The sequence below is a fragment of the Mastomys coucha genome, unplaced genomic scaffold (assembly GCF_008632895.1).
Source record: "Mastomys coucha isolate ucsf_1 unplaced genomic scaffold, UCSF_Mcou_1 pScaffold13, whole genome shotgun sequence".
Lineage (NCBI taxonomy): Eukaryota > Metazoa > Chordata > Mammalia > Rodentia > Muridae > Mastomys > Mastomys coucha.
Window position 1 is genome coordinate 78,479,400 of NW_022196895.1, and position 15,552 is coordinate 78,494,951.

At 41.6% G+C, this 15,552-nt stretch overlaps 1 protein-coding gene and 1 pseudogene across 6 annotated transcripts in view; one reads left to right on the forward strand and one right to left on the reverse strand.

Moving 5' to 3' along the window:
• Znf236 (zinc finger protein 236) overlaps positions 1 to 15,552 on the reverse strand; it is a 98,170-nt gene that overhangs the window by 45,005 nt on the left and 37,613 nt on the right. For all 5 annotated transcript variants that reach the window (XM_031366156.1, XM_031366157.1, XM_031366160.1 and 2 more), the window contains 4 exons: positions 8,096 to 8,368; positions 6,581 to 6,784; positions 1,152 to 1,293; positions 397 to 657 (listed from right to left, as the gene is read on the reverse strand). In XM_031366156.1, the coding sequence (XP_031222016.1) occupies positions 397 to 657; positions 1,152 to 1,293; positions 6,581 to 6,784; positions 8,096 to 8,368 (880 nt within the window). The remainder of the gene's footprint in view (positions 1 to 396; positions 658 to 1,151; positions 1,294 to 6,580; positions 6,785 to 8,095; positions 8,369 to 15,552) is intronic.
• Positions 3,759 to 4,115, forward strand: LOC116087425 (annotated as a pseudogene). Its single transcript, XR_004117433.1, has one exon. The product of XR_004117433.1 is annotated as a 40S ribosomal protein S21 pseudogene (transcript).

The window sequence follows — 15,552 nt, forward strand, 5'->3', positions numbered from 1 at the left end:
TGTGTGTGTGTGCATGTGTGTGTGTGTGTGCATGTGTGTGTGTGTGTGTGTGTGTTAGGGTTGTTTTGATTTATTTGTTGGAGACAGGTCCTTATTCTCTAGTTCAGTCTGGTGCTGAACGGACAGCAATGTTTCTGCATCAGCCTCTCATGTCCTTAGATCACAGGTATGAGCCATACTTGGCTCAAAAAAAAAAATTTAAAAGTTAAAAAATACCTAAATTCATGCTGCCCTCTATGGCTCTCATTAGATTCCAAAGCGCAGAGTCAACTTCCTTAGCCTGATACATAGCATTAGGAAACCACACAGGCGTCCAAGACATTCCCACCCACTCTGGGAATCAGAACACTGAGGAAAAGGCTGACATCGTAGTCACCACACCAGCAGTAGACCCACCTGTGAGTTTTCATGTGTTTCTTGCAGTTCAGTGAAGTCTTAAATGTTTTCTGGCAATAGGGACACATGTAGGGACGGAGGTCGTTATGTATGCCCATGTGTCGCCGTAAGCTGCCACCTGTGGTAAAGGCTCCATTACAGATCAGACACTTGAAAGACTTCAGTCCAGTGTGCGTCCGTACATGGGCTTTGAGCACGCCTGCAGAGACGAAGCCTCGTCCACATTGAGAACATTTGAAAGGTTTTTCCCCTGTATGTGATCTAAAAGGCAGTAAAAACCTTAATACATTCATTACATGTTTGTAACATGGTAACAAATATAAAATCAAAGACACTTCACTCTTTTTAAAGCAACTAGAAAAGATGTCACTCAGATGAGTCTCAGGCAGGGACTTGCTAAGCTGCCTGCTGCACACCCAAAGAGAAACTGTGAGCTTTTGATGGAGCTCTGTCTTCAGAACACCACACTACGTCTCCTGAGCACATCTCTATTTCTTTTCACTGATGAAACTAGTAAGTCTTTGACACATGCTGGAAATTGCAACACTAAAATATAACTGGAAAATAAGTAAAACTCAGGGGCAATTTCTGACTAAAATATTTGAATGAATATACTCAAGAATAAAAATGTCACAGAAAATTTATGGTCAAATAAAATATTAAGCATAAGGTAACAACGTCATCCTAAATACCGATTCACCAGATCACTGAATCTTTTTCCCGACACTAAGTCCCCACCTCCTCTCGGATCTTACCTGATATGCTGTTTAAGATGGCAAGACTTTTTATATGCTCGATGACAGTAGAAACATTTGTATGGTCTATCTGCTTCATTGCCAAAATTATTATTAAAATAATTTTGGAAAAATTGGTTTTTTGGAATGGGCTGGATAAGACCTACAAATAAAAAGAAAAGCAGGAATATCCACTGTTATTGTTACTACCAATATGTCAAAAGGCATTTGCTTTAAGGTAAAGCTAAGAGTTCCGACGACTGTATAGTCCGGCATCACAACTATCGCCTAGTTAATCAAGCCATTTCTATCCCCATGGTTAAATAGCTATTTTCAGGCCCTGCAGAGTGTGTATATTATTATAAACATACACTGGAGTCTAGAACTATTTTTTAAGGTACATGCTGGCATGAGATTTACATATATATACATCTAAAACTTACATCAGGATTTTAAATCTCTCTTTACTCAGTATAAATATTGCGTAAGTACAATAATAAACTCCAAACGTCAATGCATCTAACATGGCACTCTGTCCTGTAAGGGCAGCATTTTCTCTGAAGTTTTACTAAAGGTGGATTTACAAATGGCAAGGTAATTAACCTAGAGGCTAAGACATGTCTGAACAGCTAAGAGGACTTTGTCCTTGCAGAGGACCCAGGTACAATTCCCAGCGTCCACACAGTGGTTCACAACCATCCTTAACCCAGTTCCAGGAGATCCAACAGGCTACATATGTGGTACACTTTTATGATGCAGGTAAAATATTCTCATAAAGTAAGATAAATAAAATATTTAAGATTATTAACCTACGTATTTCAGGATTTACATCCTTTTATTAAATAAAGCATTTCCTTAGGTTGCTCATCTATAAACACAAAGTGATAATGACTTTGGGCTAAACCCACAATTCAGCACAAACTTAGTCGTCAAACATCAGTAATCGAATGGTTATCTGGAACATTATGAGGAAGGCTGCCCTGTCCCTCCTGCTATCAAGATTCAGCGGGCACTTGTGAACACTCTGTCCTGACTCTCCATGCCCAGCCGCTCCCCTCAGCAGTCCACTAACTTCTACAGAGGTCACACATCTTTTAAGACATTCCCTTTCCTGACTCTCCCTAAAAAAGCAAGCTGTGTTCCAATTCTGTTCCCTAAAACTCACTGCTCATACTTCATGCAGAGCCTCAACACCTCGCCCAAGTCTTTCTAGGTGACACTATCTTCCTCATATGTCAACACAGAACTCTACTGTAACCATGTTCTGGGCTCCCTGGGTACGGAAATGAACAACTTTAATATACACAATAGCACCTTAGTGTCTTCCCTCTTGCATGCAATTACAACATCTGAAATGGCTCCCAACTACATGATTTGTAAAAAAGACACTGAAATGTTTGAGCTGGAAGGAGGAAAGGGACCCTCCTATGATCCATTAAATGAAGCAATACTCTTTTTTTTTTTTTTTTTTTTTTTTTTTTTTTTTTTTTTGCTAATTTTGCTTAGACAAGGTCTATAAAAACAAAGCTAATTAGAAGGTCTCAATCTTTAAAGAAAAAACCCATGGATAAGCAGAGTGCACAGTGAACCCTAACACGCAGGCTCTGTAGGTCAGAAGTTTCTACTGGACTTCGGGCTTTTAAGAAACCACTGACCTCCAAGGAGGGCAAGACTAAATTTTACTCAACATAAGTCAAAAGCAAACTAGAAATGACTGTGAATTCCTTAAAATCTCTTCTATAATAGCAAAGGAAAGTGGAGCTTAAGGAAAATATAACCGACCTTACTACTACAAACACTAACATAATTCAAATATTGCAAAATGACAGGATGTGGAAAATACACCATCTCACAGAAAATACACTATAATAAGCCCTGGTATACAATAGAAACGTGTTTAGTATAACGCAAAACTTCATCTTACTATAATACACTATAATAAGCCCTGATATCTAATAGAAACGTGTTTAGTATAATGTAACACTTCATCTTACTATAATATACTATAATAAGCCCTGGTATACAATAGAAACGTGTTTAGTATAATGCAACACTTCATCTTACTATAATATACTATAATAAGCCTTGGTATACAATAGAAACGTGTTTAGTATAACGTAACACTTCATCTTACTATAATATACTATAATAAGCCCTGGTATACAATAGAAATGTGTTTAGTAAAACATAACACTTCATCTTACTATAATACACTATAATAAGCCCTGATATCTAATATAAACGCGTTTAGTATAATGTAACACTTCATCTTACTATAGTACACTATAATAAGCCCTGATATCTAATAGAAATGTGTTTAGTATAATGTAACACTGACTAAAACAGCAAACATGAACTTAGAAGATCAACCACCACAACAATGATGCTATTTTAAAATATCCAGGCCAATTAGCTTAGACATCTGTGCTGACTTCATGCCCCTATAGCTATACATCCTACACACACACATACACGCACACACACACACACACACACACACACACACACACACACACACACTGACTTCATGCCCCTATAGCTATACATCCTACACACACACACACACACACAGAGTTTAAAAGGAAGCTGTAACTGTAGATAAAAATACAGGTTGATTCTTTCTGCGCTGTTGCTGGACCAGTGAGTAGACCCATGTGGTAACTCTGCAGGGACGGCCTCAGAATGCAGAACGACGCCGGCGAGTTTGTGGACCTGTACGTGCCGCGGAAATGCTCCGCGAGCAACGGCATCATTGCTGCCAAGGACCACGCGTCCATCCAGATGAATGTGGCCGAGGTTGACCGGAACACAGGCCGGTTTAATGGCCAGTTTAAAACCTACGGCATCTGCGGAGCCATTCGCAGGATGGGTGAGTCAGATGACTCTATTCTCCGACTGGCTAAGGCTGACGCAATTGTCTCAAAGAACTTTTGAGCAGAAGAAATCAGGAATAATTTGTAACAAATAAAAGCTGTACCTGTGACAGCTAAAAAAAAAAAAAAAAAAAAAAAAAAAAAAAAATACAGGTTGAGGCTCCCTAATCTGCAGTGTGAATGTTCCACTGGCATTTTGAAAGCCTAAATGATGCTGCAAGTGGAAAATTCCCCACTTGCTCTCTCATGACAGACAGGTCACTGTCAAATGAAAGAGGTACTTAAATTACTACGTAAAAACCTCAGGGTTTTGTGTATGCAGTAAAAATTTAAAAATTAATTTTGTCTTCAAACTTGAGTGATTGTGATCGTGCATGCTTCCAATCCCGACACAGAGGAATAGGCATGCGGATAACAAGTTCAAGCTCACCCACAGCCTACACTACACGATACTGTCTCAAAAGAAGAAAGAAACAACAAAATCCTTCTGATGACTTCTTGCTACATTTCAGAATCTGAAGGTTTCTCTTCTCAACTGTTTTGGCCTCTATATTCTTATAATATAATCTTAGATAAATAAAAATTCAAAAGGAGCCGGGCGGTGATGGCACACGCCTTTAATCCCAGCACTTGGGAGGCAGAGGCAGACAGCTTTCTGAGTTGGAGGCCAGCCTGGTCTACAGACTGAGTTCCAGCACAGCCAGGGCTACACAAAGAAACCCTGTCTTGAAAAACAAACAACAACAACAACAACAAAAAATCAAAAGGATTTAGAGAAGTGGGTGGCTCAGCAGTTAAAAGCACATAAAGCAGTTGTAAAAAACTCAAGTTCAGTTCCTAGCACCTGTATCAGACGCCTGCAACCATTTGTAACTGTGGCTCTAGTCCTTCTGCGGGTATCTGCACACACACACACACACACACACACACACACACACACACACACCACATACACTTTTAAAAATGATAAATCTTAAAAGAAAAAGTCATGGCTATATTGGCTATCCCACTATCAGGCTATGACTTAACACCAACCTAATATATAATTCCATATGCCCCCTAGCCCCTGCCATACTACATCACAGTATGTCATTAATTTTGCTCAGGTTAGATTTCCTAGAGCAGGTAAGTTATGTAATAGAGACTGCACAAAGTATAAATTCACCTGTAAAACTTAATGAGTGACACAGTCCAAATGCTTATATCCCTACAAAAGTCTTATGCTGGGGGACTAGAGAGATGGCTCAGCGGTTAAGAGCAGTGACTGCTCTTCCAGAGGTCCTGAGTTCAATTCCCAGCAACCACATGGTGGCTCACAACCATCTGTAATAGGAACTGATGCCCTCTTCTAGTTTGTGTGAAGAATATGACAGTGTACTCATATACATAAAATAATAAATCTTTAAAAACAAAACATGTCTTATGTTGGAATCTAGCCTAGAGCATGACAGTAATAAAGTGGGAGCACTTCATGAGATTACTGCTTACTGAGGTAGAGCCTTCATGAATGGAACCAATGTCCTCATAAAGGAGGCCCTGCAAATGTTTTAACTCACAACTGGTCAAAATGCTGTGGATAACTGACGGTTGAAACCTCAGTCAAAATACAACATCTAGATGGGAAGAAACGCAGATGACACATGATCTCCTGGGTGTGGCATGGCTGCTGCAATTATAGACATAAGAGAACAGCAGAAATGACTCTATGCATAGTGTACTTTGGGAGGAAGAAGGAGCTCAGAATGGACTGGAGGAAAATGAAAGATGGTAATGAGCTGTGCTTCTGAGCACAATGCACTGCATACATGTAGGAAGCTGATTTTTAAAATCCAGAGGAGGAAGAAGAGGCCCTGGAGAGCGACCTGGTACTATCTGTGAGGAAGAGGGCCCTCAGACATCCAAGGCACTACTCATGATCAAATCCTACCATTTCTTACTTAGATTATCGCTGACAGTGAAACTAACTTAGACACAAGTGATCTTTTCTTTCCAATGAAGGACTAAGCAGGCAGAACAGTAATCTGTAACACAACACATGGAAATCCAGAGACAAGTCTAAGGACGTGCACTGGATAGTCCACATTAAAATCCCTCTTCACCTTGATAGGCCCAAAGAGACAGAAGAGCTCTCTTTAAAAAAAAAAAAAAGATGTACTTATTTTATTTATTGAGTGCACTGTAGCTGTCTTCAGACAGACCAGAAGAGGGCATCAGATCTCATTATAGATGGCTGTGAGCCACCATGTGGTTACTGGGAATTGAACTCAGGACCTCTGGAAGAGCAATCAGTGCTCTTAACCGCTGAGCCATCTCTCCAGTCCCCCAGAAGATCTCATTAATGAGGACTCATACAAGACTCTTCCTTTCACACTATTTATGTACAACAAAAACCACAGTTTGAGGAATACTTTTTAGGATTGTAATCCTGACTCTGGAACATACTAGCCCCCCAGAGCAATTTCTACTGAAGACTCCACACCAATACTAAGTCCCTGCACAGGGAGGCCCTAGTACAGGAGCGTCTATCTCCCGAGGCCCCAGAGGAAGGCAGCCACAGCACCAGAGGATCCATCTTACCTAGGTCAGTTATGAGAATTGGCTCTTGCAAAGGAATGTCGGGGACAGGAACACTGCTCTTGCCAAGCCGACCCTTCACAGGCTTCCGCTGCTGCCTCATCTTCCTCAGCTCCGTGTGCTTAAAGTGGGAAGCCACGTGAGTCTTCCTATGGCCTGAGGTTCGGAACTTTTTATCACAGTGAGGACAGGCAAAGGGTCTAACTCCTAGTAAAACAAAGGGGGGTTTTAGAATTATTTCAAGCAATTACACGTCATCAACAACAACAACCAAAGTCCATATGAAATACTTCAAATACTTGACTAATTGTTGTTCCATGTGGGAGGAGTCCACACATCTCCTGAACCAGCTGTCATCCTCCATGTGGGAGGAGTCCACACATCTCCTGAACCAGCTGTCATCCTCCATGTTGGGAGGAGTCCACACATCTCCTGAACCAGCTGTCATCCTCCATGTTGGGAGGAGTCCATACATCTCCTGAACCAGTTGTCATCCTCCATGTTGGGAGGAGTCCACACATCTCCTGAACCAGCTGTCATCCTCCGGCTTTTAAATAGTACTATTACACAGAACTCAGGATATATAACAGACCTTCATTTAAGAAAGCACATACACAACTTTAAGGTCAACTCCTTAAGTTGTTCAATATGCACGTTCAATTACAGGTCACCTGGAGAAACCCAAACTATGTCAGCCGAGTCTCTCCAACTGACAGCCATAAAATAAAGCAGCCCCTTCCCCTGGGCAGGTGAGATTACACACCACAGCCAGCGTTCAGACAGCAGTTCATATCGCATGAGAGAGAGAAGGGTGACTGTCACCACACAGTACCAGTGACATAGCCATCCCCCTCATCCTCCATTGTAATGTCCCCTCTATAAAAGGGACTTCCTCCATCATTTACTAGTAAATGAGAACGTAGAGTCCCTAGATAACCATGTAACACGCAGTAGCATCTTTAGGAGCCCTGAGTGCATGACTGACAGCCAATATGGAACTTAGGATGGGGAAAGGTAATAAAAATGTTTCAATTAAGCCAGGCTGTGGTGGTGCACACCTTTAATCCCAGCACTTGGGAGGCAGAGGCAGATGGATTTCTTTGTTTGAGGCCAGCCTGGTCTACAGAGTAAGTTCCAGGATAGCCAGGGCTACACAGAGAAACCCTGTCTCGAAAAACCAAAAAAAAAAAAAGTTTCAATTAGAACTGTATACTTCATGAATTTTAAGATAAGCGAATTATATCTCAATATCACTGTTATTGACAAAGATACGGATCCCCCACTTAAGATCTATCAGCCTCTTAAGACTAGAATATACATTTCTTCCTCACAAAGGTTTGATGGTCTAAAGTTACATCTGGTCTCCCGTAGGAATCTTTTCACACACTGCTTCATTTATAAATATTATGTTTCTAATGGCTCTCCAACAGTATCCTTGGTTCCATGAGGATCAAAGTCGCAAATCAACAAAGGGAAAAGGAGGGAGAGGAGGCCTGGGAGCCAGCCACAGCTGCACACCTGTGTGTAGGCGGATGTGCACCTTGAGGCTCCCTGAGGTGGAAAAGCTCTTCATGCAGTACTGGCACTTGAAAGCCTTGATGCCGGTATGAGTTTTAATGTGAGCAGTCAGTGTGCTCTTCACGGCGAAGGCCCGGAAACACTGTGGACACTTGAAGGGCTTTTCATGGGTGTGGATGCGGATGTGGCGCACCAGGTCACTGGGCTTCCGGAACTCCTTCGTGCAGTAGGGACACACATGCCACCGTACCCCATTCTCCTCGCGAATGGAACCTGCAGTAACAAGGAAAAGAGAATAGTCCAGATGGCCTAGAAACTACTATACCCCATAAACGTCCTACTAGGTCCTGTCCCTCTGGCAGCTCACTGCATTAATGGAAAGCTGTCAGCTTTCTGTCAAAGACACGTGATCTATCACAGAAAAATGAAACCCCTACTGTTACTGATATTAACATCATAAGATCGTAACAGTATGATCAATAATCTTAAAGAAAGCACTAAAATTCCAAGAAGATGAAATTCATAATGCCCACGTGGAGCAATGTATAAGTCAGGGCTCTCAGACACAGCTCACCCAGAGAGAGAATGAAAATACATTTTCATTCTGATGGTACAGAGAGCAAGAGATTGTAGACTGCTCAGCCCTAAATGGAACTGCACCCAACTGACTCCAGATCCCTAAGGAGGAGGGCACAGAACTGTGAAAGAGGTGGTGAGCTACTGTAAGGACTCTGCATGCTCTGCACATAGCAGAGCATCTGTACATAAAAAGCCAGCAGATACATCAAACATATCCAATCCCAAGCAGACCAATCCTATCCTGGAGATGGATGTTAGGCAGGACAACCTACCCACTAGCCAGGGAGCTATTGGCAGCAAATATTAGCTGATGAAAGAGGGAAAGATGGCTTTCTCCAAATAATTCAAATAAAGAGAAAACCTTACAGAAGGTCTCATGGGTGGGAAAGGCGGAGAGCAGCTCTGGACAGATTACAGAAGCAGAGTGAGTAAGATTCAAAGCACACTGTATGAAACTCAACTAATAAGGACTTGTTCAAAAGTGACTCCATGATCAATTTGAAGGACAAGAACAGAAAGACAGGAAAATGCTTGAGTATTTAGTAAGCATCTTAAACCATAAACATAAACTCATGCAAATAATTAGGAAATGTCAAGCACTAAAGCAACAACAGGGAATGACCTGCTAAGGCAAGGACACAGCTTGTGTGTAAATCTGGGAAATTCATGGACCGAAACAAGACTGTCTTCCATGACCACAGATGCGACTGTGCAGCTTTGAACCTAGTTCAAAACTGTTGCTAGCAGAAAAACCAAAACCAAAACCAAACCAAAACAAAAAATCCCAGCAATGTGAGGAAACAGATTATTTCTAAAACCCAAAAACTTTACATAAAACCTATTAAGGAATTTTATTTTAAATATGTTTTAAATTTTAATTATGTACATATATGCAGGCAGGAAATGTACATGAAACTGCAGTGTGCAGAGACCAGAACATGTCTCATTCCATGGAGCTGCATTTAGAGTCATATGTGGGTGTTAGGAACTGAACTTGGATCCTGAAAGAGGAACAGACTTTTTCACCACTGAGACATCTTTCCAGCCCCTTTCTAAAATATTTACAGTTAGATTTACCAGTGAAATCAAACAAGTATTTATAGTAATAACTCAATAATTCCAGTAAAGAATACACATAAAATTAAATAGACTTTAGCCAAGAAAATGAAATTTCAACTCAAGCGGTTTCTACCTGTATGTATAGGAAAAAAGAAAATTTCTTATCTCCTTCTTATTATCAAAAAATTATAAAGAAAGTTTTCCATATACAGCAAAGGAATGAAAGCCATATTGTCTACTAGTGTTCCTAGGGCGCAAGAAAGGAGGGACAGTAGCAGACTCAGAATCTGCAGCCAGATTTCTCAAGCTGCCCTGGAAATCAGACTTAGTTTCTAAACATGAAAAATACATACCTAGATATACAAGATGACACAATAAAAACTGTCAAGTTATAACTGTGTCTAAGAACAGGCTGTAAAAGAGACTGCAAACTAACAGACAGAGGCCATCTCATAATACAATATGTATATGTGTGTGGGGAAACAAAGAAAAACTGAAAATGCAGCCTTTCAATTCCAACAAGCAGAAAGGCTTGGAACACACAATCTACACTCTAGCTAGGAACACACGATCTACACTCTAGCTAGGAGCACACGATCTACACTCTAGCTAGGTAAGCTCCTACCTGACAAGAACCTTCCTCCTTAAATACATTCGCACATTTAGGAGAGTCATCACATTTTTCAAGATGAAAAATAATTTTTTACAACTCAGCATCTAGCCTTAATTTTTACAAGTAAGTCTAAAGCCAGAAAAAAATGGAAATATCGTATCAATATGGAATGAACTGGCAGAGCAATGGAGTACAGTGGCCTCTAAAAGGCCACCTAGACCTGGAGGGTGATGTGCAATGAAGGTAGCACTGGACTCCAGCAAGTAAAATCTGCTTAAGCAACGGTGTTCCGACACATGAGAAGGTGTAAAAGCACCCTCATGTTTAATACTAACCTAGGCAGCTCAGAGCCAGAAAAACGGCACACTGGCAAAGTACCTGTGGCCAGACCAATAATGTCAAGTCAATCGCTGGGACTCACATGGTGGAAAGAACCAACTCCACAGTCACACCTTGCACAAGCTTGCTGACAGACAAATATCATTTAAAACTTCAAAGAGAAAGCCAGGCTTCTGTTACACCATTGAAATGTAAAGGTTGCAAGGCTCAAAATACAGAACATACTTGAAAAACTTAGCTTCATTAACAGAAAACATTTCTCCCAATCAGATAAAAAAGGCAACCTAAGAGGAATTTGTACCACAGAGATGAAAAAAATATGTAATTGTTCTTTAAAGTACAAGGGCCAATGTCTGGAATTAGGCTAAGATGCGGGTGCTCAACACGCAGGGTGGCACTGGCACCCTTGTTCCTTAAAAGAAAATAGAAGTTTAAAAATTTTGTAATAATCTCTTTAAGACACTGTTAAGAAACAAGAATTCTAAATAAACCCATTCATCCTAGTAAACTGTAAATACCAATCAAAACTTCAAAGTAATGCACACAACTGTGACCCTGACAACTATGACCCTGACACAGGGGTGTGGAGACAGGGAAGATCACGAGTTTGGGGTCATGCTCAATCTTGTTCAAAGCTACACAGTTTCCCTGAGACCCTGTCTTAAGAGCAGAAAAGTACAAGTATGTGCATGCTTCTCTATCCTTACTAAGCGCTGTACTGAAAGAGTACATTCCGAAAGTCTGTGGACTGGATAATATTATTAGTCAAATTTAATGTGCTAATATTCAATGACTGTTATATATAATAATACAGGAGGACAGAGTACATTCCGATAGTCTGTGGACTGGGTAATCCTAGCAGCCACATTTAATGTGTTGATGTTCAATGATTGTCATATATAATAATGCAGGAGGACATCCTTTACTTGAAGACACAAGCATCAAGGTATTTCTAGTGAAAGGAATGTAGCTATGAGTCACTTAGAAAATTCACTCTAGAGAACCTGGATGAATGGTATAGGAGAGCCCTATGCAAGATACCTTTCTATTAAGACTGGAATTATTTCAAAATTAAGACCTTTTAAGAATGTTAACACACACAAGCAAAAAATAACTAAACGTAACCAGATAAGTTCATAGAACTTATTCTTGGAAACCTGTACCCTGAAGATAAACCAGCATTAAGTGAAAAACATCTGCACCTGCCTGCTGCAGTGCAGTGAGTGGGTGAGAGATAATCATGTCCACTTAGTGAACAGTGCTCAGGCCATATACACTGTGACACATCCAGAAAACTCAATTCTCATCAGGCATTTTGAAAAATAAAACTAGGAAATCTTTAGTGGTAAAAGTAACCTGAAAAGAAAAATACACGTATTGCACCATTCCTGCCAAAACCATTATCTGGATGTTTGCACTGTTCACAACAGCAAGAGAGCTGCTTCTCCCCCTTTACTGCTCCATCTGTAGATCCTTCTGAGGAGTGACAGAACCAGGTTCCTTCTTTACAGACAATAACTAAGCAGAATGCTCAGTAAGCACTGTTACATGTGTTAGGCATCATGCCACACACATTACACAGAATTTCTCACTCAGCTCTCTTGTCAGTTCCATCATTTACCCCATGTGGACTAAGAAAGCTGACGTGTGACAGGTTTACCTAACGGGCCTCAAGGCTCCTATGAAGACTGCTATGGTCCTGGAACCTGAATGCAGCTGTCTCAAAGAGGGTGTCTGGCATAATTCAAATGTCAAATCCTATTCCAAGCTCTAAAAGAACCAAACAAGTCCCTTAAGATGACAGCTCTCTCTAGGAGGGAAGGTCTCACTGCATAACCAAAGATGTGCAGTAAAGCATTACAAGTGCTAAGATGGTGCCTAAACTCATGCATGACTGGCATGTGATTAACTCAAGAGGAGGAGAATGCTGAACAATTCCTCTGGCAGCAAAACGGCTCTCTCCTAGCTGTACCTAAAGCCAGGATCACATGAGAGACCTTCCTATTCTCCTCACTCTTCAGGCAAGAGACAACACCTACAAACAAGGTCCAGCCCACTCCGTCCCCAGCATTGGCAGCAGCCATAGGGGAGGACAAGAAGGGAGACAGTGGGTCAGTCACCTGCTTAGTATCACAGCATATACCTGACACGGACCACTTCAAACAGGGTTCATTTACCAAGTGGTTTCAGAAGTGTCAGTTCTCATGGAGGGGAAGCAAAGTAGGACAGAACAGCTCACATCATGGTGGTCAGGGAGCAAAGAGAATGCCTGTCTGTACAATTAAGGGTTGTCTTCCTCTCCCCTTTATTTCATCTATGGTACCTACGGGATGGTGCCACCTGCATTCATACTGAGTCTCACCTCTAGTTAATCCTTCCTGGAAATACACTGACAGACACACCCAAAAGCAACTCTAGATGCAATTAAGTTGGCAATCAAGATTAACTACTACAGATAAAAGGCTAGGCTTCTCCTGAGCATCAAGGATTCTGCCCGACATCTGGAAAGCACATGCTGAGGTTCTTGGTAGGAAGGAAGATGCATGTGATGGTTTCCTGACTCCACTGACAAAGTAAAACTAGTCTACCTTTGAATCAAGTACTCCAGTGCGTTAGATTTGCCAGCACTCACCACAAAGACGTCGCCCTCCTGGCCAGATGTTTCAGGCTCACAAGTGCAGAAGGACAGTCACCAATAGTCAGCTGGATTCACTGATGTAGACTGGATATCAAGAATGCGTAAGAAGCACTTGGAGCTGCTGAAACAAAAGTGGTCCTGACATTGCAGTGACTAACTAAAGATGATCCTGCTATTAATAGGAGACCATTCTTACTATGGGGATCTTGGTATTTCATTTCAAAGCAGCTTGGGATTCTTACACAAGGAAAAAGTCAACGGAGACATAAGCACGTTGGCTATCGTGAAGAAACTAATGATAAGCAATTCACCTTTCAACACGATGCTGAAGATGAAGCCATGTTCGTGGAATATAAAAAACTGTAGGTGTCATTCCTAAAACTGGCTTACTTTTGCTTTAGATATTGCTGCCAGCTACTGCTCGCTGAGCTCCCCATCCTACAGGTTCCAGTAATGGACTTCCTGATTTGTGGCAGCTGAAACAATAGTGAGCCTGCTACATGGTACACAGTATCTTATGGGGCACACTTTCCAGGGGATGGTCTAATCACTAGCACTTCAAAGGAAATAACTCAGACTTTAGTAGTGTCAACAGTCAGCTTCTACCACCACACATGCAGGCACTATTGTTAGAAGGGCTAGAGAGATGGCTTAGTGGCTAAGAGACCTTCCTGTTCTGGCAGAGGACTTGAGTTCGATTCCCAGTACCCACACCAGGCAGCTCTTAATCCTGAAACTCCAGCTCCAGGAGTTGCTCTCTTCGGGTCTCTACATGTAGCCACACACGACATATATTTATAGAAATATACAAATATGCAAATAAAAATTAGAAATTAAATTTAACTTAAAAATTAACTCTCACTAGATATGGAAAACCTTAGAACTGAACCTCAACGTATTCGATGAGCACCAACAGCTTTCTTAGGTCAGTCTTAGCAGACACTCTCTCTGGTTTCGAGATTCATCTGCCCTCAGGAGACACAAGAACACTTCCTTGAGGATCCTCTGAACACAGAATCCAGAGTTCCCTCTGCCTGAGGTAAGTGATGAGCATCTGTTGACTCGGTAACACAGTAGGTGCTCATCAGACACTGAGTACACTTGACTCAGTAACACAGTAGGTACTCATCAGACACTGAATACACTTGACTCAGTAACACAGTAGGTACTCATCAGACACCGAGTAGGTGCTCATCAGACACTGAATACACTTGACTCAGTAACACAGTAGGTGCTCATCAGACACTGAGTACACTTAGGAGACAAACGAGAATCACTGACTGGCTCTGACCACAGAAAAGCTTTACACTCTTAGAAAAGCTGACATAAGATGAAGAAGGCAGACTTTCTCAACCAGGCCATTATATGCCAGATGACCCTGGAAAGCTCCCAAGAGCAGGCAGACCATAAAATTGGCTCCTCTAAAATTTCTCTGAATTGCTTCAGGACTTGGCAATTCTTGGGTGCAATTCACAAAAGATATTCTCAGTGGAGCTGGAGAGTGACTCAGTAGTTTGGAGCATGTATTGCTCTTCCAGAGAAGTTCAGTTCTCAGCATCACTGTCAGGTAGCTCACAAAACCTCTGGGACTCCAGCTCCAGTAGTAGTTCAGACAGCCTCTTCTCGCCTTCAAGGGTGCCTGCACCCATGTGTACATACAAATACACATACATACTTTAAAATAAAATTTCAAAATACTTAAACAAAAAGATATTCTTAGAAATGGAGATGAGCCGGGCAGTGGTAGCACACGCCTTTAATCCCAGCACTTGGGAGGCAGAGGCAGGCGGATTTCTGAGCTCGAGGCCAGCCTGGTCTACAGAGTGAGTTCCAGGACAGCCAGGGCTACACAGAGAAACCCTGTCTCAAAAAACCAAAAAAACAAAAACAAAAACAAAAGTAAGGAAGGAAGGAAGAAAGGAAGGAAGAAAGGAAGAAAGGAAGAAGGAAGGAAGGAAGGAAATGGAGCTAATGTGCTTCTTCAATACCAGATTATTTACTGTCTTAGTCAGGGTTTCTATTGCTACAGCAAAATACCATGACCAAAGCACCTTGGGGAAGAAAGGGTTAAATCCAGCTTACCCTTCCACATCACTGCTCATCATCAGAAACCTATAGGCAGGGGCTGAAGCAGAGGCCATGGAGGCATTCTGCTTACTGACTTGCTCCCCATGGCTTGTTCAGCCTGCTCTAACCCAGGACCACCAGCCCAGGGATGGCACAATAGCC